A 23,598-nucleotide genomic window follows, 5' to 3' on the forward strand; every position below is an offset into this window, starting at 1 on the left:
CAACTCGGAAGGTTGCTGTGTATTTGACGGGGGAATTGGACGTATGGAGGACTGATTACCTAGGTCAGACCAACCGACTCTTTATGGCCAATAGAGAAATATTAGAATTGGGGAGCAATCGTTCTGCCTGAACTCGGCTAACATGCCGGTCAATAGAAGGAGGGAAAGCAAAAGCTCACAGGTTGTTCCAAACAATGATCAAAACACCCCTTTGTTTTAATGCAGCGATGGAATTCCAAATGCATGCGTTACAGGAAAGGCCGATTTGTCTGCATTCCCACCTGAGGAAACTGTGCACCTCTTGAAGTGTCCACTCATGATTTCTAGGAGTCTGGAAATGTACTGTCCTGTTGCTTTTCCTGCCAAGCAAGATGCTTAAGACGTGGCTAGTGGCCCCTTCCTACATCTGAATGACTACGGAACAGATTAGGCGATTCACACGTGCACCTCAAGATGTTTTATATAAAATGATACTAACAGACGAAACACCCATTTCCCCAGGATAATGGATAAGCAAGGTCTTCTTTGTGAAAAAAAATAACTTCGCATGCCAAACTGTTTATGAGCTTATTGCTGTTATGCTGTGGCCATAGATAATGAATGATTGCAGAAGTCCCCTCACGCCATCTAAAAAAAAAATAGGAATCTGGTACGATTTATCAGATGAACGGGTCAAAAACAGCAATATCAGCTGTCAAATTTGCTTCCCGAACACAGCAGAGCAGGTGATCCATCAGGTAAGATAAATGTGCTATGCAGAGGCCAATGGTACTGGTCCCATACCTCCACTAGATTAGCTGAAAAGAGCATATTCAATCTGTGGTCATGAGTGAAGAGCAACACTGATCTGAAGAGACCATGTTCTACTTTATTTGGTAAAACGAACGATGGATAGAATAGTGCCAGAATGGTGTACAGGCACCACAGTTTTTTTTGTTGCGTACCGTAAACAGTCAGGAACAAAAAAACAATCACTCTTTCGAGGTGGGAACCTCTTCAATAGCACTAATCTTCAAAAGCCTTCTCACTGCCTCGTACAAAAATGATGCCCCTCTTTGTTGTTTGGCAGGTTACAATTAAGTGAGTGTGGATCCTAGGCCAAATACAAATCACCCAAAAAGGTCAATGGAAATCATGGCCCAAGATCGTAAATTATGTAATATCGGTTCTCCATTTGGGAATGATAACCCAGAACTAACGAGTTTTTTTTTCTAAGAAGAGGACACATGGCACCTTGGGAGGCCTTTGTATTTGGAAGCTCGGAGACAAAAGGTTTGTCCTGAAAGTCTAGAAAGCAAACTGAAAAACCTGATCAGTCTTGCTTCTGCAGAGAGGATACATAAAAAAAATTAGTAAGTTGCTTACTCAATGATATAAAGTACTGCTTGTGGAGAGGTTTTCTTCTTACTGAGTTTGGAGGAAATCATTTATTTCATCCCTCTGCTGACAAACGGAAAGTCTAAGATTTTCACTTGGGCATAAAAGGGCAAATTGATACATAGCTGGTCCTCCCATGTATGAGGTCGGATATATCCTGCAAGCTGCAGTGTATGTAATGAAGCCAAGACTCCATCAGATCATTTGCCACAGCTTTTCAAAATCTTGCCCAGAACAGATCCTACTTTTCCAGAGATCATCTTTTTCAAAGCCTCCAGTCTCCCTGCACTATTAGTTACATGCTGCCAGAAAATTATCAGCCCACCTTAAGTGAACGGGTGAGCTCATGATAAATCTTGCACCTCACTTCTTCCATACCCCTACCCCCCCCAAAAGTGTCCAGGAACCGTTCATCCTTACTGAAAGAAAAATGTTGCAGAATCAGAGCAGTAAGAAGATTTCCACCATAGAATTACTTTTGGGTCTAAGGAGGACTGTTCCTGGGGTTGTGATGGTATCTCCAGTACCTGATCACATTTGCCGTTAACATGCTGAACTGAAGGCGGTGTTCACACATTTTTTAGACTGTCAAGAAAGCTTTTTGGATGTAAATTTCAGTGCATCTATTTCTACAATCTACTAGTGTAAGGCAAGAACGCCTTTTTCCACTATAGGTACCTATTGAGTGATTCCTCACAGAACTCCTTCCATACACTTGTGGAAAGGATGCTCAGATAAAAAGGGGTCTCCTGTTGTGCATCAGGGTTTTTAAAATCCAAAGCAAGAGGTTCTGGTGCTCAGAAGGTGCTTCAGAGCGATCTTCCAGCATGGGAAGATAGGGCAAGGTAGAATCAACCAAGAAAAGAACAGCTGACAAGAAGATGTGGGCTTCCACCAGAAAGCTTGGTACCAAGGTTGTATGAGGAGATGCAATCTGATGGGTGACATACATGGTAGCTAGCTGTAGGTTCATAGGCAAACTCCTTTATCAAGCTCCAGAAGTACCTAATGAGCCTTGGAAATTTGCACACAAAAAAAGGCCCTGCCCCAATGTCTGTGGGAGAGGTCCTGCAGGATTCCATGACTGACATGAAGCAAAGGAAATTGGCAAATGGCATGGGTGGGGGTCTGCGATTGCTGGATACCTAGTGCAGAGTTGATTCAACTAGGACCTGGATAGAAGTGGAGACAGTGAACATCTGGTAATGCATGGTCAAAGCCAGCACTCCAGAGAGCTCCTGTTGGTCTGACAGCAGACACTGCTGTTCACAGGGCCTGCAGAAATGTTTATATTATTTTTTTAAAGGGACATACCTATGGGGAAAACGAAAACAGAAGCTATTGGAGGGAAAATTAGAAACGTCCTTGGGCAGTAGGCAATCCGTCACATTGGAGCAAGGAAAAGGACTGATGGCTGTTGAGTGGTTAGAATATAGAGGGGCAGAACCATTCCCTGTGCAAGCGACCTGGCTTCTTAAGGGATTTGCTGTGCATTAGGCTCTTGTCCCCTTACAGACATTCCAAGGGAAGGGGGATTGGGGGGGGTTGGAAAGGTACCCTAGCATTAAGAGATGTACAAACACAAGTAGGCACACTTTTAGACATGCACAAAGGCAGTTACCTATTGGAAGTAAGATGCATGTGCGCAGAGGCACAAACAGCCACACAAGCAGACAAGCTTACAGCCACTAATAAACCTGAAGTTATAGGTCTGACAAAGGTCATAGGAAGTCCTCACAGTTTAGACTTACAGGCACACCCACAACACAGGAAGACTGCTGCAGAGGTTCAATGGCAGAATACTTGGAAGTCTGCAGATTGATGGTGCCTTGCAACAATTGCATACACACCACATAAAGAACATTTTTCTGGAAAGAGATGTAAAGATAAATCCCTTCTCCAAAGAAGGGATCAATTTTATTTTAAAAAAGAAAAAATAAATAAAGAAATGCATCAAGCAGCTCGTACCTCAAACAGTTCCTGTCAGTGCGACAAACTTCTCAAATCAATGGCACAAAAAGGGCTTGCTGTTGGCAGTCGTCCTCTAATCACAAAAGGTCACCTGGAGTGGTACAACCAGTGGCATTCACCACTTTCGAGAACAGACCCCTGCACATGGATTACTTTTACTATTCATATCGAGGGCATGAGGGCCAACAGTCTGGAGACGCACCCTTTTGATGAGGGATTAGGGAGACTAAACCTGAGAATAGAAGGTGCTTCTCCCATGGGATCCAGCATCGGTAGACAGGATCCTTAATGATCACTTTTGGAGTGGGCCTTCGAAGGACTAAGGCAAAGCCACATTCCATGATTTCTGAATGAAGGCAGACAATGCAATACATCTGTGTATTATCCTGTCATAAAACAAAATGTTAACCTCAGTCATACCTTACACCTTAACAGACTGACCCATTTTCAGACTGGAAAGGTTATTCTCGATAACCAAGGCTCCAACAGCCTAGGGAGTAAAACCCGTTCAGACTGCCAGTGGACAAGAGGCCCATCTGCCACAAACATTTACAAGGAAGAACCAAAAGCCAGAATGGTAGCTAGGGCCATTAATCCTAAACTCTACCATCATATTGTACAATAGTACTTCACGTGTCCTGGGCGTTTATCTGGCAACAATATAAGGTTTTCGAACCATCCACCACATAATTGGTGGGAAAAATCAAAACCATGAAAGGGAGTGATGAAGCCATCGATCATGTCACAGAAAGCCTACTATTGTACATCTTTAGCCAGCAGACCTGGCCCTCAAGAGACACAGCTCTAGCACGCCAACAACTAGGCACAAGAGATCTTGGTATGCAAACTAACAAGCTTGGTTGTTGGGCAGCAGAGATTTTGCAAACTCCAAATATTACACTGGATCATGCTAAAGTAGTAATAGCTTTCAAACTGCACACATCTTTACAGCCATCTACCGCAATAGTAAAATGATACCCTCAATTACCACAAACTAAAGGTTTAGACTGCCACGTTGCCTTTTGGGTCAAGCAACTCGTGCATCTTTCAGTCCTAAAATCACATGGGTTATGGTGCCAATTAAACAGATCATTGGGCTATTCCTTAGGCAACAGGTCTGGGCAAACGGAACCAGACTTAAAAGCTTCCAATTTTAGCCAGCAAACAATTCAACAGGTATTACAGGATCATGCTATAGAGAGCAGATCTATCCTTCATACTACACAGATCACGACTCCCATTTTAGATAGTATAACACAATTGTCACTGGTTACACACAGTTCATAATGTCAGGCAGCATAGCCACCGCCTCAGGTTACACCATTGTAGAGGCTCAAGCACCATAGAGCAGCACTGTCCCTCATAAAATAGACAAATCATTGAGGCTCCCTTTTCAGACTGTGCAGCAATTCCTGAGAAAAGAATCCATGCTTTACATAACGGAATATTGTCAGTGACTTACTTGACACTGTTAATCACCAAAACATTGTAGTGTCACAAAGAGTATATTACAATAGTGTCCAAGCACCCCTCCTGGTGAGCTCAATTGAGTCTCTGTGCCCAGCACACCCTTCCACCCCTCCTTGGTATGATGTATGGATCAATACCCAGGTCAATCTAAAGGAAACCAGTTGTTGGGCCATTCATTAAGTCAGTGGCCAGGGTCATCTACCAGACAGGGCTCCATCCAGCATTGTCAAGAGTTGATTCAAGTTTCAGGAAAAAGATTTGTTCAAGTACACCATTCAAAAAGAGAATTAAAAAACAAAATGGCTTTCATATTTTTTCTTTAAAAAAAAGGCACAAGAATATTGTGTAAAAAGATGAAGTTAAGGAGAGTTCAGAGAGCCATTTGTAATTCATCATGATAAAAAGGTTCTGGTCAGCAGAGTCCGGCACTACAAGAGGAAGCTCAGTCTCGACAGGGCTTGGGTTAAGTGGCTTCATAATTTCTGCATCCACATGGCCCTAGGACAACTTCCAGAAAGTGAGGGAAGCGGTCAGCACTCCAGCAACAAAGATGCCGATTGTCTGCCACGTTGGGGTGCCAAGGAGGCTCTCCTGTAAAGAGAGAACAGAAGTCCATAATATTAGAACATACATGTTAGAACATACATGTGGTATCAGAAGAACCAACAGTGAGAATAAAACCCAGCATGGAATGCAAAAGGATAAACCCAATTCAGAACAAAAAACACTTGAGATAGTGAACAAAACCTCAAGTCATCACAGCATATGACATCTTAAGGAAAAAGGATCTACAAAATCCCAAATTTCTTGTGCAAGGGCTCCCGTAGGAAGGCTGGGGGAATAACAAACCATTTGTGGGATGCTAGTAAAATAAAATAATCCTAACAAAGGCAAACAAAAGCATGCTCTTTAATAACAAGACAATGAATGTATGAACCTAGATTTTATTTTTTTACGACTCAATCACCTTTTCCACAAACCAAAGATGTTACACGCAGTGGCTTTCATTTTAGGCTGTTACAAAAGAAAAAAAAAAATGATCCTGCTTTTCTCAAGACAATAAAAATCTGATAGTGGGGGCCGTAACTAATCACAGCTTGACTATACCAACATACTCTATGCCGGCCTGCCGGCTGGCTATGACAAATGCGGCAGCATTAATGTTCTGTGGGTTTAGAAGGAACCAGACAGTGAACCCCTTCCATGTCTGAGTAATTAATTTCAAGCTAGTTTTGCTGGCCTTCAAATGCCAAGATGTATGTGCCCCTTCCTATTAAACAGATGAGGTCTTGCTTTACCATCACATGCAGTTCTTATGCAGCTCTGGTCAACAGTTATTGAATGTCCCCTCCCGATAACTTAAAATTAACAGGTGGGAGGATGTTCAGGCTTCAAGTTGGAACAAAATCAGAAACCTGCACACTCGTTGCCTTTGCAAGGTCTGCAGGATTAAGGTAGAAATAAAAACTACTCCTTTTGAAAAGTTGGATTTTTTGGGCACAGCGCCATTAGCCCGACTAACCTACATACATGGATACAATCATGGTATGCAAAGAAAAAATAGCCAGACTCCCTGGCAACCCCCGCACTTGGGCACCGTTTTCTGTATCCCTACAGTTCCCTACCAGCATTTTACACCGGATGTCTGCACTTACCCCTGCACTTGTCACCAGCTGGCCGCACTTTTTACTTACTGCTTTTATTCTATTTATTTTTTACTGTCAATCCTGTGTACTGCACTGCCCCTCCCCACCTGCACTTTTCCCATTCCCCTTCACACGCAATCTCAATGCCACCTGGCCTAGTAAGATGGTTGTCCGTCTTCACTCTGTCCCCCCCACCTCCGCCCCCAGCCACCCCTTGCCTTGTCGCGCCTTGAAACACTGGTGTATAGGCACGTTATAAATGCCATATCATATCAGACTAACAGAACACGTATGATGCAATAAGAAAAGGGTAAATAAGTCACATGGCGTGAAATTTCAAACAGCCAAAGAAATAATGCATTCAATGTTACTTTTATTGCGTCTTAGTGCATAAGTGAGTGGACCCCATCTATGCTGAAACTCACCCATCCCCCTTGATCTCGAATCCATTGGAGTAAGTGCTCTTGGAGATAATCCATGGTCCAGGAGTAAATAGTACGTATCAACTGTGGGACGTTGGAGATCAGAGCCTATGGGAGAAAGAGATGGGACAGGGTAACATGTATACTCAAAGACACATGATTGTGTATTGTAGCCTAACCATCAGTCACCCACTTGTAAGACAGAGCTATGGGCATTCCAAGCAGAGATTACAACCCGCAGCTATTGACAGACACCCACAGATACATACCTACCTACCTACACAGCTCAGAGCATGCAGCTTCCTGCATACACTCACCTCTACGAGCGGTGAATCAAAGAAAGAGGAGTCCCCAATTGTTTACAGTACATGGATACCTTCTCCACAACATCCCTCAAAGCCAATGAATTTGCTGCTTCAGACTTTTAGTTAACTAGAATTGTTCCAAGTCTGCTCTTTAAGATATTTCATGCATGCACGTTATTTCAGAAAAAAAAAACAATGAAAAGTACAGGAGAGACAAAAATCAACTACATTTCACAATTAAGACGCACAGCAATTATATGTATATGGAATAGCATAACATTATGGACAATAAAACCTCAGGCATTCAGCACACATTTAAATTAAATAAATCCAAAGCATTAAAAGTATTTTACATATAGCATTGTCTTCTATGCCAAGCTTCCACAAGAAATTCCACAACCATCATGAGGGTTTTTGCGCCCTCAGCGGCAGCGGACCCTATTCCTATCCCGTGCGGTGTCCTCCAGGGATCTTGCGTCTCCCCCACTCTGTACAACATATTTACCAAGCCCCTCTTTGATGATCAGGATCTTCTTGGTATCACCTACACTAACTATGCAGATGATACCCAGATTCTCATCCCACTTTCCGGGGATTACGAAAAGGATTTGGCCTTGGTAAACAGGGTGCATCTCATCATCCAGGCATGAATGGCTACTCATGGTCTATGCCTGAATGATGAAAATACGGAAATCATACTGGGCACACAAGCCAACATAAAAAAACTGGGACAGAATTACTCATCATTCATCATCGATGGTAATCTTATTAAGGTAGCTAAAGAAGTGAAAACACCCGGGTTCTACCTCGACTCCACCCTATCCCTAACTCAACAAGTTAACGCCTTGGCCTCAGCCATAGCCTACACATGTAAGCTGATTAGAACGGGCAAACCCTTTCTATCAGATGATAATTGCATTGTCCTAGCTAGGGCCCTGATTTTATCTAGGCTCGACTATTGCAATGCATTATACATTGGTGCCAACAAGTATATCACCCAAAAAATCCAGATCCTTCAAAACAATGCCCTTAGTGCATCATTAGGTGTGTCTAAAAGGTCTCATAGCTCAGCAATAAGGTGCCAAAACAATTGGCTCTCTACAAGATCCATTTAAAAACAGCCGCCTTGACACACAAGGCACTGAACAATGCTGCCCCCAGCTACCTTGTAAACAGAGTCCAACGAAGAACCTCCACTAGGAGGTTTTGGCTAACCAAGGTTGGTGGTAACAGCTTTCAGGTCAAGGCTGCCCAACTATGGAACTCCCTACCACACCATATTAGGAAGATCAATCCTATCCTAAGTTCAGACTCGGCAAAATTAACTGGCTCAAGTCGAACGACAGCTAAGTGAATATTCGCACACCACTATTTTTGTAGATTTGCTCTTTTTGTATATTTGTATATCACACTTGTGCACCTCGCAATGCCTATTCTATGCACTACAATGTATTTATTATTTGCATTCCCTTTTTTGTGTATAACCATGTAACCGGTTAACTAAGCCTCGCATTATCTGTACTGCTTGCGCCCCGATACCACTGGGTCTGGTGTGCATCATATAAATGAATAAACTAAACTAAATCTTGATACCACATAAACAGAATACGTAAAATAGACCGAATAATCAGTAAGGCTTCTTTTGAATTTCTAGTGCCCCCAGAGTTCAATAATTGAACCAAACAGGATTTCCTAATATTAGGAGTAGAAAGGGCACAGGAAAGAAAAGTGAAGAATCCAGTATATGTTGAGGTATACGCATAGCATATAGTCACAAAAGATGTGAGGAGGAAGATACGGAAATGAAATCAATTGTATGCAGGTATGTTTCAATGCCAATATTTACTAAAACACCTTACACTTAAACATTGACTAATATATTCAGAAAGCTTACTGTATAAAGCCCCTTCTACATTTGTTAATGTAGCCTCTTATGGCTCACTCAAACTAGAGACCACATTGAAACAATCCATTGCTTTATGGCACTGACCCAGTTCCAATAAAGCACCCCACACACATGCTTTTTCCTTTCTTAGATGTGGCTGCCTGAGCGTCTGCAGCTCTCTTCTCACACCAGACTCGGATTTCCTTTGCATTCATAGCACCGACACAGGAAAGGTAAGCCCCACATTTCTGGGCTTCCACAAAGCGGCATGCGACGGCGCATTGAACTGGACCTTAATTATGCCCCGACTTTGCCTGCATAGGCACATTTACTATTCTGAAGTTCCTCACATGTGTGTGCATTATTAATGTTCTGTTCTTACCATAACACTGTGTGCCTTACTTGGTTTGTGTTAAAATCCGCCATTCCAAGATGCCAGTGTTAACTGTCTGCACTGGAGTGCTGGGCATGGTGCTGCTGGGGGTCTGGGATTTGCTGGGGGTCTGGGATTGGCTGTAGCCCTGATCTGGGCCAAATGGAAGGCCAGCAGGCTTGGCCGGCCCTCCTCACAAGGCCCACTCCTAAGGCCCCGGTCTACTCCTCCACCACGGTATGCCACACTGCCGCCCCCATGCCCCCGTGAGTATGCATGTGCCGCCCCACCCCCATGAGTGTCTTTGCCCCCTCCCACTCCCTTGCCCCCTCACCCCCTGATAGTTTTGGCTGCCCCTACTCCGCGCCCCCCCCCCCCCAACCTTCAATCCTGCTAATTTTCAGGCATTACCCCAATTGCCGCCAGGCATAGTAATCGTAGCCACCTGTCTTTCGCAAACCACTTTGCCCTCTCCACTCCCACCCCCCTATTTTTTGTTTGTTTATTAGCACTTACTCCCATCATTTGTCCCAAGACCTGATAGCAGCTGTCTGCCACCCCCCCCCCTTCCCTCCTTGTCTTCTCGCACTACCCTCCAGGACTATTCTAAATCGTTGTCTGACCTATTATGATAGTTGCTTGTTTGTTTCCTCTTCTCCTCACACTCTCCTCCTCCTCCTCCTCCTCCTCCTCCTCCTCCTCCTCCTCCTCCTCCTCCTCCTCCTCCTCCTCCTCCTCCTCCTCCTTCCCTTGTTATTCATACACTACATCAATTGTTGTCAAGCATAGTAATGTTACTGCTGGTTTGTCCCTTTTCTCCCTAATTGTTCCTTGCACTATCTGAAATGTCGCCAGACTGATTACGATAGTTATTTTTCACATTCTAATTTGTTTCAAGGACTTGTAAGAATGTAATTGTTTACTTACATGTTCCATCTCTCCTTGAAGCACTTTGAAACACATTGTGTATAAGCACAATACATATAAACAATCAAATCACATCCCATACAGCATTTTTACATAAGGTCAAGTCTTCTGCGCTCTGTAAACAGAGAGAGAACATTAGCATCTTCAAGGGGGCTTCTGTATATTAAGTTTAAAACCTAACTCCAGGCATAAAGTGTTAGGCAGAATTACATGCAGTACCCTTTGGGAACACCACACCCAATTAAGACTACAAATGACAGTACAAATTCACCTTTGGTACAAGCCTGTACTACACAGTTAAAGTGGTAGCAGTGGCTGAGCAGCCAGATGTATCTCAAGAGTAAGTGAGCAGTATCAAATAGTTACACAAAGGACAGGCAAACACTGACTCAAGGTTTTCAAGTAAAATAATATACATTTATTTCACTCTTCAGTTGCATAACATGACACCATTATAAGCAGTTTAAAAATCACACTCTTAATACACCCCACCACTCCCAATAAGTTCCAGACAAGTTAAGCTCACAAAATGAAGTGGGAGCAAAAATGGCACTCTAGCAATTTAAAAGGGGGTGAAAAAGTTAATAGACATTGAACCACTCCAACAGGTAAGTACTCAGGGCAATTGAGCAAGAGGAACTACAGCGATAGAATCAGGTAGAAAAGGCTTAGGGCCAAAGTCAAGGGGTCAAAAGTCTTTTGCTCAAGATAGCGGATAGACAATCGGGAACAAGAGAGGAGGAAGAGGGGGTGGGAAGTTGGATGGAAACCTGCTTAATACTGGAAATGAGGGAAGGAGGAGATCAGGTTAGCAAGAGTGAGAGATAGATATTGAAAAGCCATGGCGATAGGATTACAGCTGGGAGGGGTGGTTAGTGAGAAATGTGCAGTCTAGTGTTGCGAAGTATGTGATTGGTCCAAGATATTTCCCAGCCTGGAGGTGGGCGTTTAAAATCAGCTGCTTCTGAAAGATGGAGAGCTTCATTTACAAGGTTTGTCTTGAAAACCGCCATTGCGGCGCAGGTTGTAGTGCGGATCAGATGGTGTCCCAATCAGGGTGGGAACCCTGAAGGCAGTCGTGTGGAGGCAGCGAGAGAGGGAGCCGACCCAAGCACTCTTTGGCCGGTCGGGCAGACCAGGAAGCAGGAGAGAATGGGTGCAGGAAGAATGGGACACCGAAACCGAGGCCAAGAGATCCTGAAAGAATCAACTGATTGCCGAGTTCCAGAGAAAGACTGTTCAAACAAATAAGTATTATACTTTCAAAGTTAGTTGAGGGTCCAGAGACTTCAGAGAAGACACCTTAGGAGGATTCTGGCAGGGACATGGGTGAACTGGACGAGAAGACTCCCAATCAGAGAAAACACCCCCACGCTACACAGGAATCAGAAGAGACTTAAGGTAAGTAATACCCAAGCTGACAAAGTACCTCAGCACAGAAGAAGAGTTTGCAGCGGGAGGACTTCAGGATCTACAGTCAAAAACCTGATCATTGGATTCCTTATTAAGATTGAATACAGGACCCTGGAAGGACTTTTGAAGAAAGGATACACGGGGAAGGCTCCAGGCAAGAGTTTCTTTGCGGCTCGATGTGGCTCTGGTTTTGGCACCCCTTTTCAGGAGCTAAAAGAAGACTGAATATCATTGGTTGAATTCTCGTCATTTGAGGGGACCTTCGGACTATATTCACATCTATGGATGTCCAGCAGGATGACCACAAAGTTTCTACAAGACTCGGAATTCAGAAGACTGTGCACTGCACAATGGCTCGAGGTCCTAGGGAATTGGGGTATTGCAGCCCCGCAAGGTTGCAACACGACATGGGATGGCTCTAAAAGCAGGTCTCAGGTCTAATGGTCTCACCAGGCTCTGGGTCGTCCCTCGGAAGTCCCTCAGGTTGATTGGAAGGAAGGGTAACAGCAGGCTCCAACTACAGAGCTGGCTCTCCAGTCGCTAGAAATTGTCTCAGCCGCGTTTTCTGCATCATCCTCTTCGGTTTCCGTTCCAGTGGTGATCTACCTATTCAGCTTCCAGGATCGGTTTTATGCAGGAACCCAGCCAAACAGCTATGCAACATTCAAACTGGGGGGGGGGGGGGGGTTTCAGCAGTAGTTTTTTAGGACAGCCTCCCAATTTGAACTGGATTCTCGCAGTCAGGCTGGAGACAAAGGGTTGAAGATTTTTTTACTCCTCCCTCACTTCCTGCCTTCACAGACACTCTGGAGCCTGGGCGGGGAATCCACACGATTCCCACCGAAGAAAACATTGAGACAAAGGATTCTCCCGCCCTAGAGGTCAGGGGAAGGAACAAGAAAGGACAAGGAACAGTGAAATGGTGAAAAAAGACGACCCGGGGCCATTTTGGTAAAATGAGAACCCATGGGTGCCTTTACCTGGGCTGGAAACAGCCCACGGTAAAGGTGCACCAAATTAGTTATAAGGTTCACTGCCACCAGCCATTAAAAGAAATCTTGTCCCTGTAACAAATGTTACAGTGAAGGAGAAAGGCGATACATTGCATCTCCCCAGCACTTCACATAAGGTAGGGTGTGCGGCTTCACCCAATAAAATATAAAAGGGATCCAAAGATCGTTTCTACTGTTGGGAACTGTAGTTCTCACAAGGTTAGCCAGAGAAAGTTAAAAGGGGAGCCCCAAGGGCAACCCAGCAACAATAGGTACTATGTGCCAAACGTTGTCAAAGAGGATAACATTAACACTACACTATGGAGAGACTTAAAAATGACAACCATGTAGACCACCAAGGGGCGCGGACAGTGATGCCCGCGTGAAGATTTGATGGCAGAGCCTGCTTCCCTCGGCCGCAGCGGCTCTCACAGGGCGAGAGATACACAAGGGACCCAGGGGTTGTGACGGCGCATGCCCTCCAGTTAGCAAGCCACCCGGGTGAAGGACAGCAGAGAAGAGAATGGCTGGACAGGCCGACGCATCCCCGACGGCCTGGCTACGCGAGCTGCGTGCAACCCCCTGTGGTGGAAGCGGAGCCTTGGGGAGACCACGAGGCCCTGGTGTTGTCCCGCGGGACAGTGCAATATAGTTCCTGCGGGTGGACCTGGGTGAGGAACGTGGAGGCACCAAGCAAGCCGGCACATTGGGATGGGGCAGAGTGGCCCGAGGAGCTTCGGCGGCAAAGTAGGTGCAGATAGGCAAGGGGGAGGGGCCAGAGCCCTCGAGTCCCATGAACTGTGGCGGGCATCCCTCGTGGCAACAGAGAGACAGGAGGTGCAGCGGTCTGCTGCAGAGGATTGGGGGGGGACACAGTGATCCCCCGTAACATAGTGCTGTCCCCAAAGAGCTGGTCAGGCGACAGCAAAGCAGACATCCAGGGACAGAGGTGAGGGAGAGGAGCAGAACTCCAGTGACTTAAAAGGGCATCCCACACCCTCTGCAGATGATTGAAAGATGGGGGGGGTGAGGAGGCCCAGTGGGGAGAACGTGACTCAGCTGGGCCCACCCCCCCCCACCTCGAGGGACCCCGGGAGGTTTGGAGCCCACGGGAGAGCGAGAAGTGGGCAGTCAGGAGGAGGCCTGAGCAGGGGTGTCCAGGGCCCCACGCAGAGAGGCGACTTGTAGTGGCTGGCACCAGGCCAGACTAGCAGCCTACTGAGGAGTGGCCAACAGTGGGTCAAGGCCTGGTTGGGACAGCGCAGAGCGGACTGGCGCAGTCTGGAGGCCCCTGTGACGTAGTGGGCCGCCGGAGGTGATCAGGGACATGGGCCCCTCTGTTGAGGAGCAGAGGAGCTGTGGACACTTGGGAGGGGGTGCATGTGCCTGGAGGGCCCATGGGTAACTGAGCCCCCGGATATGACACGGGCAAGGCGGGGGGAGGGGAGGTCGAGGAACCTGGGGCCTGAGCGTATAGCGCACAGTGGGGTTAAAAAGCCCACTCTCCCCCACCACCCTCCAAGAACTTTGCAGGCACCACGTGCGAAGTAGTTGAGCAGGTGCAGGAAACATACATGGACTAAGACTAGCCGCACAGTGGTTGAAGTCGAAGCAGAGAGGGCCAGTGAGGCGCACGGAATAGAGAGGGCCAGCACTTGTGAGCGGCCTATTGAGAAGCTGGAGAAGGGCGGCCCCTGGGCGATGGGCGCCCTACAGCGCTTCAGGAGGGAACCCACGATGGAGGTGGTGGGGACAGGAAGCAAAAGGAGAGAAGCGGGTGCAGAGGGAGACCCACCACGCCGGACAAGTGAAGATTTTAAGGACATCTTCCAGGAGATCAAAGCCATCAGGGGTGACATTAAGGCCTCCATCTGCAATCTCAAGGGGAGGGTGGACAAGCTGGAGGACAAAATGGAGGGGATGGAGAACAACCACCTCCAGGTAGACCTTTTGGAGATGAAACATGAAGCTAGGCTGACTGACATGGAGACGCGTGAAGGATATCCTTCTGAAGGTCGATGACCTTGAAAATAGAGAGCGCCGCAATGATCTGCGCATACTGGGCCAGAGTGAGCAGAAAGGCGAGACGTGGGAAGGAAGGTGGAAGGCCTGATCGATGCCCTCTTCCTCGCAGAGGGAGGCAAGACAGTCCAGTTGGATGGCCTATAGAGGTTCGGGCGGTAGGAGTGGAGGCCCGAGATCAATAGTCGTCCGGTTCCTCAGATACAGGGACAGGATGCAAGTCTTGGAAAGAGCAAAACGCGTGCGAACCCTGCAATAAGAGAGGGACTCGATTAAAGTGTTTCAGGACCTCTCAGATCTTATTCTATCACACAGAAGGGACTGCCGGCCCCTCACGCAATGGCTGACGGAAAAGGGCCACTGATACCGCTGGGCATACCCATTTGCTCTGTGTTTTGGATTGGCCACACGGACTACCGGATCACGAACGGCCAGGAGGCACAGCAGCTGCTACAGTCCCTGCTGCAAGCGGCACCAGACCCATGTACGAATGTGCAGGTTGACCAGAAAAGCTCAAACTCTGAGCAAAGGAAGGAACTCGTGGCTAAGAAAAAGACACCAGGGGGAAGAAGTACAGGAAACTTAACACCCCACCCTCGGGGAAGTGACTGGAAGCATGCAGGGTTCTGCTCAAGTGTGATGAGCCCTCAGGGCCTTAAATGCCTGTTTGGAAGTGGAAGAGGAGAGAAGTGACAGTTTAGAGGGTGTCATTGCCTCAAATGTTTGGGGGAGGAGAGAAATGGTTGTCCGGAAGGCCATCAAGCCTCAGATACTGGTTATCAAATGGGGAGGAGATAAGTGATAGTTTGGATGGACGGCGTGGCAGTAGCAATCATTGGCGGCCCATCACATGGTGGGTGTCTCTGGTTTGAAAAGGAGGGGAGGGATGGGAAGGAGATGGGAGTTGGGGGCTGGGGCAGGGTAGTTGGGGAAGTGGGATTGGGGCGGTTGGGAAGAGTAGTTGTCATGGCAACAAAGTGGCCAGAAAGCTAGTTGGAAATCGGCAATGGTGCACAGGTATGGTGGACGGGTGGACGTGCTCATGGCAGCGACGTTAAATGTGAAGGGGTTCCATTAGGCGCTCACTGGCGGTGAGGGAATTCCGGAACCAGGGGCTTGATATTAGGTTCCTACAGGAAACAAGGTTGGAGATGGGAAAAGAGGTGCCTGCCCAGAGGGGAGATAGGACAGGAATTCCGAGCTTCAGGTAAGGCCAAAAAGGGAGGGGTTGGCATTTTGCTTCATAGACTGCTCACCTGGGGACATGAAGATGTGGCAGAGGCCGGATGGTAGTCTTGCTCATCTCTGGTACTCGAGGGGTTTCAGTTTACGCTGGCTAATATCTACTGCCCAAATCAGGGACCGCTCCCATTCTTCCAGGACACATTGGCAGAAATAATGAGGCAGGCTAACGGCTTAGTGCTCTTGGGGGGGGCGATTTCAATATGTGGGCGGACCCTGCTATTGACAGAAGCAGCAGTGAGGTTGTGATGGAGGGATTGGGGGCAGGGAAGTTCCACAGCATCCTGGCACGGGAGGGAATGGTGGATGTTTGTAGTGGGTTTCATCCGGAAACTAGGGGCTACACCACATTTTTCTCCCCCGTACATGGCACGAAGACAAGGATTGATTATTGGTGTATCCAGAGGCCGTATATTGATATCACCCCCATCAGATGGATGGATCAGGACATGGTTATAATGGGATTCTCCATGGTGGGCTTGTGAACAAGGGACTCCCTTTGGAAGTGCAATGACATGCTGTTGAAGGATGAGGTTTTTGTGCAGGGGATGAGGAAAGCCATAGGGGATTTTTTTTCATGTACAATGATATAGGAAAGGTCGACCCTCGCATGGTATGGGAGGTAGCAAAGGCGACATGGAGGGGGGTTGCTGATTGGAGAGGGGGCGGGAAAGAAAAGCACCAGAACACCCCTAGCAGGTAGACTGAGGGGGGAAAATCAGAGACCTTGAGTCCGAAAAGCCAGGTGACGAATGAGCTTCCCAAGAGAGGCTGGCGCAAGCCAGGAAGCAGAGACAGGAGCTGAGAGAACTGGAGGTGGACAAGGTGGTGTCAAGGCTGCAGTCCCTCCGGCAATGCTACTACAAAAAAGGGGACAAAGCAGATGCCATGCTGGCATCCAGGTTAAGGAGCCAACCAGTGGGTGGAGGGAATACTCCAACGATGGGAGTACTGGATGAATTTGTTCGGTTTTATGAGGAGCAGGACATGGTGGTGGGTAACCAGCAGCTGGAGCAGTACCTACAGGGAATTCCCCTTCCGACCTTGCCCTGGGGCGAGATGGCAGAGCTAAAGGGGCCCATTATGGGGGGAGGAAGTGCTGAGGGCGATCCGTGGGATGAAGATAGGGAAAGCACCGCGAGACGACGGATATTCAATGGCCTTCTTTAAGACCTTTGCTAATGAGCTGGTGCCACACATGGAGAAACTGGCCCCCCCCCCCACCTTTAGACTGGCCCGGATATCGGTTATACCAAAGGAAGGGAGGGAATCGCAAGAACTACTGGCCCATATCACTCCTAAACGTGGACGCAAAGGTGCTGAAAAGGGTCCTGGTTTTAAGAATGGACAAAGTCATGCCCAGATTGATCAATTCCGACCAGGTTGGATTCATTAGAGGGAGGCAGGGGGCAGATATGTTACAGAAGACGTTGCACCTGATCGACTAGGCTGGGAACAAGGAGGGTAATCCTGTATTGCTATCTCTGGATGCTGATTTGGGCTGGGATTTCCTTTACAAGGTCTTAAGTAAATAAGGGGTCGGGGAATAGGATCATGAGGGGAATCCAGGCACTATACTCTTGCCCCACAGCGAGGTCGGAGGTTAACGGAAGGCTTTCAAGGGCCCTGAAGTTAGAGGCGGAAAGGACCGGGGTGCCCATTGTCCCCAGTTATTCGGCCTCCCCATGGAACCTTTGGTGGAGAAGTTGAGGGGCTTCCTGGGTGGAGGGCATTGCGGTGGGAGGGGGGGGTGAGTTTAAACTGGGGCTCTATGCGGACTATGTCCTCCCACATCTAAAGAACCCATTGAGATTGGTCCCAGCGGCAATGGCATTGAGGAATAGGTGTCCCTTTCAGGCTTTAGGGTGAACCGTCTGTCCTGTTCCCATTTGCTGGAGAAGGGATTGAGGGATGTCGATGCAGTCAGGGGTTTAGGGATGGATATCCAGGTTGAGAGCATTCACTGTTTGGTATCAACATTACAAGGGCTTTGGGTGACCTTAGTGGGTCAAATCCCCCCCCCTACTGAACAATCAGTACAGAGAAATGGTTGAATGGGGTAAACATAACATCTCATGGATGGGACGGCTAAACGCTCTGAAAATGAACTTCCTTCCAAGGATACAATACTTCGTCAAAATGTTACCAGTGAAGGTCCCAGAGCAGCTTCTGAGGGAGGCCAAGGGCATCACGTTACATTTTCTCTGGCAGGGACAAAAGCCCAGTCTCCCAGATTTAACTCTTTACTCTAAGGCCTCCCAATTGCAAGCAATGGTGCCACACCTTAGGGAAGATGCAGATAAACAGTGCGTCTTCTTGGAGAATCAACACCTGCGCCTACCACAGTAGGGGAGTGGTTATAGGTCCTGAGGGAAAGGGTCCCCAGGAGAATCAGGCAGCACCCGATATTGGGGGTACAGTGGGAAGTCTGGAGACAGGGTGCCGCTATGAGGGAGGGGGGGGGGTGTCACCTCCTGGCCCACACCAATGAGCCACATCTGGGCCCCACCGATTAGGGAGGATATCCCTGATCACAAGAGATACCACTGATGGTTTGAAGCTGGGCTGACTAGGGTGGGTCAGATATGGTCAAATGGGCTCTTCGTGGGGATTCAGGACCTCAAGACTGCCTTAAATGTGGGTAAGCTGCCGGTCTCCCTCTACTTAAGGTTGAAGGGCATCGCGGCAGAGGGATCTCACCCCCATGGAGAGGATCCTGGACACCCCTACAGAGATTAAAGGACTTATCTCCTTGGTATATGGGGCATTGGTTGGGGTGAGGAAGAACGTAGTCTAGGGACTCCGACGGAAGTGGAAAAGGGACCTGGGGTGGGAACTGGACGACGGTCTACGGAAAGGAATGTGTAGGAGGGCCTTCAAAGCCTCAGTGGCCTGTCAATTTAAACTTCATGGAATTAAGCTGCTGCATAGATGGCAGTACGACCACGTGAGGCTGTCCAGAATGTTCCCAGAGGTGAGCCCACAGTGTTGGCACAGATGTGGGGAAAGGGCGTATTTATGGTATATGTGGTTGGGGTGCCGAGAGGTCCAGGTCCATTGGGCAGAGATTTTCGGGTGGATTAAAGAGGTCAAAGGGGTGGCCCGGGGACTGGACCCAATGCTGATGCTATTCTCGGGTTGGAGAGGGAGGGTGACCAATGGAGAACACAACCCCATATGGTGCACTTACTACTGCTTGGGGCCAGGGCCTGCTTGGCTAGACACTGGAAAAGGGCGCACCGCTAGAGGTTGGAGGAATGGGTTACGAAAGCGAAGGGCATAAACCTCCTGGAAAGGATCACTGAGGCAATACATGGAGGTAGTGCAGCGATAGAAGATGAATGGTTGAAGTTCCACGATATTTATAGAGGTCCAGACATGGGGCAGGTGGGTGGGTACCCGAGTGCAGTACCCGACCCCTAAGAAGATAACTTTGAGAGTTTACTGTGCACCATGCAGTGGCACCATCAAGTTGCACGACTGGTTGGCGTTGGGTCCCGAAGATTATATGGGGGGAGTGAACCAGGCGGGGTCGTTTTCAAACATAATTATAACTGTGATGGTTGGATTTCTCAAAATGTCGGCTCCACTGCGGTTCCTGTTTTGTTGATACAAATAAAAAGTTAATTTACAAAAATAAATGACACCCATAAAAAGAGTAAAAGATTACGAGTGTGGCAAAAGGTTTGCACTCACTGAGGTATAGGGAAAAATAATCCACCAGTAAAGCAAAATGTTCTGGGGTTGGCACAGGTCAGGAAGATTTATCATTGCTATGAACATCTTTCATAACACTTGACAACTAGGTCTATTTCCACACAACTTAAACCCAAGAATGCGCTGAGCAACTCCTTTGGGACATTGCTCTTAATACTACCAACATGGCCCTATAGTAATATGCCGCACTCATCTGGGTCATTCTACCATTGCTCTTAGTAGCTACCCCAGCGCCTAAGATCCTTTAGGCATTCAGCCTCGATTTCTTTGCTGGTCTCGCTCAATGGGAAGTGAACCCCCTCCCCCCCCCCCACTACCCCTACCTCCATGAGCCCGCACATAATATACCAGAGGTATACTAGACCATGAAAAGTGCTGCGGTAGAGGACACTGGCACCCTGCTGCACAGTTATCGAAAACTGTTCTGATGATGTTCACAAACTCTTAAAAGTGCTACCCCCTCGAGCATGCAGGTTTGGATCACAGGTGACTAACATCACAATTTGATCAGACTATCAGGGGACTTATAAATTGCCTGTACACAATTGAGTCAGTTAATTTTAGTGATTTAAGCACTTTTTTTGCCCCATGCCCCCTCGAAGTCCCTTTGTAATTCTCAAACAATTTCTCATGAGGAAAGAAACCCTGAGGCTTTCGTAATCTTTTCAATAATTTTGCCCTTTCAAAATATAGCGCACCTCAGTGAGACACCAGTTTGCACCCATACGTCTCCAACAAGTCTCACCATAATGGCAAACCTCTCTACACAAACGGGAAGGAAAAGTGTCTGAAGACTACCAAGTTTCAGATCAGGAATAACCAGGGCCCTGGAAGGTAAGCACTGTTTTCCCGCAAACAGTTTGACATGTTAAATGGTTGTGCACTCAGAGTACATTCCGTAAATATAATTCAGAGTGGGATAGGGTGGAGGGAATGCATATGTGGAAAGAGGATTTGGACAAGTAGATACACTAAGTTAGAGTATTAAAACTCTTCCATGGTCATAGGGTCTTTCTCCAAAAGGCAAGATAAGTCAACCAGAACCCCCAAATGGATCCCACTCAGAAAGGGAAACTGATGCAATGAAATCGGAAAGACGGCTGGATAGCAAACCAGTTGGAATGCATGTTAAGACAATGGTTTAAGATGTACAGGAGCAATACATGTTCCTTGAATCAGTACTAGCATTCATGACAAAATGCAGTCTAACTCCAGAATATGCATTCGAAAGTTTCTTGAAAAATGACCAATGCCCCTGATAAATAAGTATACGTTTGGCAGCATTAACAACTATTCGTCAGTTTGCACAGAGTAACATGGAGGTTTGATCAGGTTTGCAGGATTCCAGCATAGTGAGAGTTTACTCCAAAATGCTGTTACAACAGTATTTTGCAAAACCCAGTCTAGACAACCCCCATTATACAATTAGCTTGACAAGCTTAGCATACGCTCCATTTGTAAAATCCCAGAATTCACCCACATTGGTAGCCCAAGCATATTCTAGGTTGCACTGTGCTGGTTGTTCAGAAAGATCTCCCCTTTAGGCAACTTTCCCTGCATATTCTATGCACCCCCAAACATTTGACCTGTCCTTACCTTTTAGAGAGAAAATAAGCCTTCAGCTTCACTTCCCTGGCCTTTCTTCTCATTTGTCATGGGGAAACTGATTAGTCATTCAGCCCGTCTGGACTACCTGATCTCAGAAGGCCTTTGTCAGTGCTTCGTCCCTTGGACTGGTGGTTTTATACTAGTTACAAGACAAGCAGGTGGCAGCAGATGCCTTTTTAGCTATATTTTTAGTATGCACATTCGCGTTTAGCTACTAACAGTAGCTAGTGTCCCAACAGGGTCGCGGCACAAGATTTTTGGGCATTTGTTGATTGGCCTTCTTTCAGGCAAGGAAATACCGAATATGGTCATGCATTTGCCTGGGAAAGCTTCCGTTTACATGGGCTATTGCAGGCCATTTGAGTGTGGACCCAAGAAGTGGGTTGGGACTGTCTGATGCCAGTGAGTCTGATGTGCATGCATAAGTCAGACCCACAGTGGTCCATGATTGGACCACTGCTGGCTGCGTGAGTGGTGCAGATCCTTTCTATTACATGGCGGAGTTTGATCACTGACCTGAATTTAAGATGAGGGGTCCTGCAATCATTCCAGCATTTCAACAACAGAGCTAAGTATCCTGTGCAGCTCTGCAGCCAACGGAAGACTCGAGGACAACCTCTTAAGAGTGTAAACACGAGTTACATTCACTCTGCGCCAAAAGTAAGTTATTGGAAACCGCTTGATTTGCAAGAGTAATTAGACATATGCAGCCTGACACATGTTCGAGCGTATCCATGCTCTTCCTCTGAGGCTCGTGTTTACATTTTCAATTCCTGTGGTGTACTTGGGCAACGTACTCACAACGTCAAGCCACCTGCAGCCTTTGTTACTTTACTTTTCATTGCAAGCATATTGGACTTACTTGCCTCTTCTCTTCTTGCAACCTCTTAAGGAGGCCTGGTGACCCTTCCTGCAACTGTTCCGGTGAAGCCTTGCTGGACAACCTGATCTTAGGCCATCATCGGTGCTTTGTCCCATGGACTGCCAGTCTCAACGCCTTTTCACGATCTTGAAGCCTCCGGGAGTGTCCCTGGCCCACCCAGTGAACTGATCAGCTCTGAATTGAGCCATTCTGCCAGAACCGCTGCTGTTCCGTGTTTTGGTCTGGAACTTCAGTAGTCGGCCACTAGTCTTACATGTTAATTACCAAATTTCAGTTTCTCAGAAAATCCCTCCATCAGTGAATGCTGTATTTCTTCTTTGGAAAGGGTTGTACTCGGCCCCTGGAGCAGACTAGATTCTTCCTAGCACCTACAGCTGCTGGGCATCTTCTACTGGATCCAACAGAGGAAAACCTGCCAAGTCATTTGGGAAAATCAGAGTAAGTACGCAGAGTAGTCCTGCTGAATTACTTACCTGTGCCTTATTATGTTTATAGAGTAGTTCCAAATAAATTAAAATCAGGGAGCTTGTTCCATATTAAAACAGGACAGTGAACCGTAAGCAGAATGATAAAAGCCACCACCAATTCTAATGGGCTATTGATAACACGTGATGTGATCAGAACAAATATCTTGATGCACCCATCTCAAATAAACGCCATGGGCAATGTAAGAAAGAACATGTAATTTTGCAGGCCGAAAAACTTAGTTGGTGCAATTCATGTTCAGTGTCAGTAGGTAAAGCAACACACTGCACAAACAAGTACCACCGCATTCATTACAGAACCATGGTAATCTGTCATAATGTGTTCCCAAAGAAACAAAATAAGAACAAAACCAATAATTAACCGACAATTCCGTTTCTCTGAGAAGAAGTGCAACAATTATCACTTTGTGTCTAACCGATCCGAAAATATATGCATTTGCCATAGTGTTTGGTTAGATGGATGAAATGTCACACAACAGCCTTAGATTGACAGACCAGAGAATCTGGTTAACCAAGGATTATTTTTACTAAATTTGTACAGAGTTGGCCAAAATAAACTAATTGTGTCTGGATTAAACTAAATGTTGACAGGATGCGCCTTCCTTTTGGGGGTAGTGCAGGGTTCGAAATTGCTGGGAGCTGTACAGCTCATGCTTTCAGCCTAAGAGCCTGGTTAGCTTGAAACCAACAACTACCAGGAGCTAATTGTGACTCTACAGGGCAACTGGTGCAAACATGCATATGACACAAACGGAGTATTTGAGAATGTTAATAAAGGATCAGAACTCAGAACACATCTAGTACGCATTTAAACATAACGGATCACACAGAATGGGTAAAAAGTTTGCATCTAAAGTGGA

General features: G+C 46.9%; 1 protein-coding gene across 1 annotated transcript in view; it reads right to left on the reverse strand.

Annotated features, from left to right (window-relative positions):
• Positions 1–3,258: 3,258 nt before the first annotated feature.
• Positions 3,259–23,598, reverse strand: part of BAX (BCL2 associated X, apoptosis regulator) — a 95,810-nt gene continuing 75,470 nt past the window's right edge. Inside the window, exons 5-6 of the mRNA XM_069605261.1 lie at positions 6,890–6,994; positions 3,259–5,409 (exon numbers count right to left, since the gene is read on the reverse strand). Coding sequence (XP_069461362.1) covers positions 5,317–5,409; positions 6,890–6,994 — 198 coding nt within the window. The 3' untranslated portion in view covers positions 3,259–5,316. The remainder of the gene's footprint in view (positions 5,410–6,889; positions 6,995–23,598) is intronic.

Source organism: Ambystoma mexicanum, chromosome 1p, assembly GCF_040938575.1.
Source record: "Ambystoma mexicanum isolate Mex_15411 chromosome 1p, UKY_AmexF1_1, whole genome shotgun sequence".
NCBI classification, from domain to species: domain Eukaryota; kingdom Metazoa; phylum Chordata; class Amphibia; order Caudata; family Ambystomatidae; genus Ambystoma; species Ambystoma mexicanum.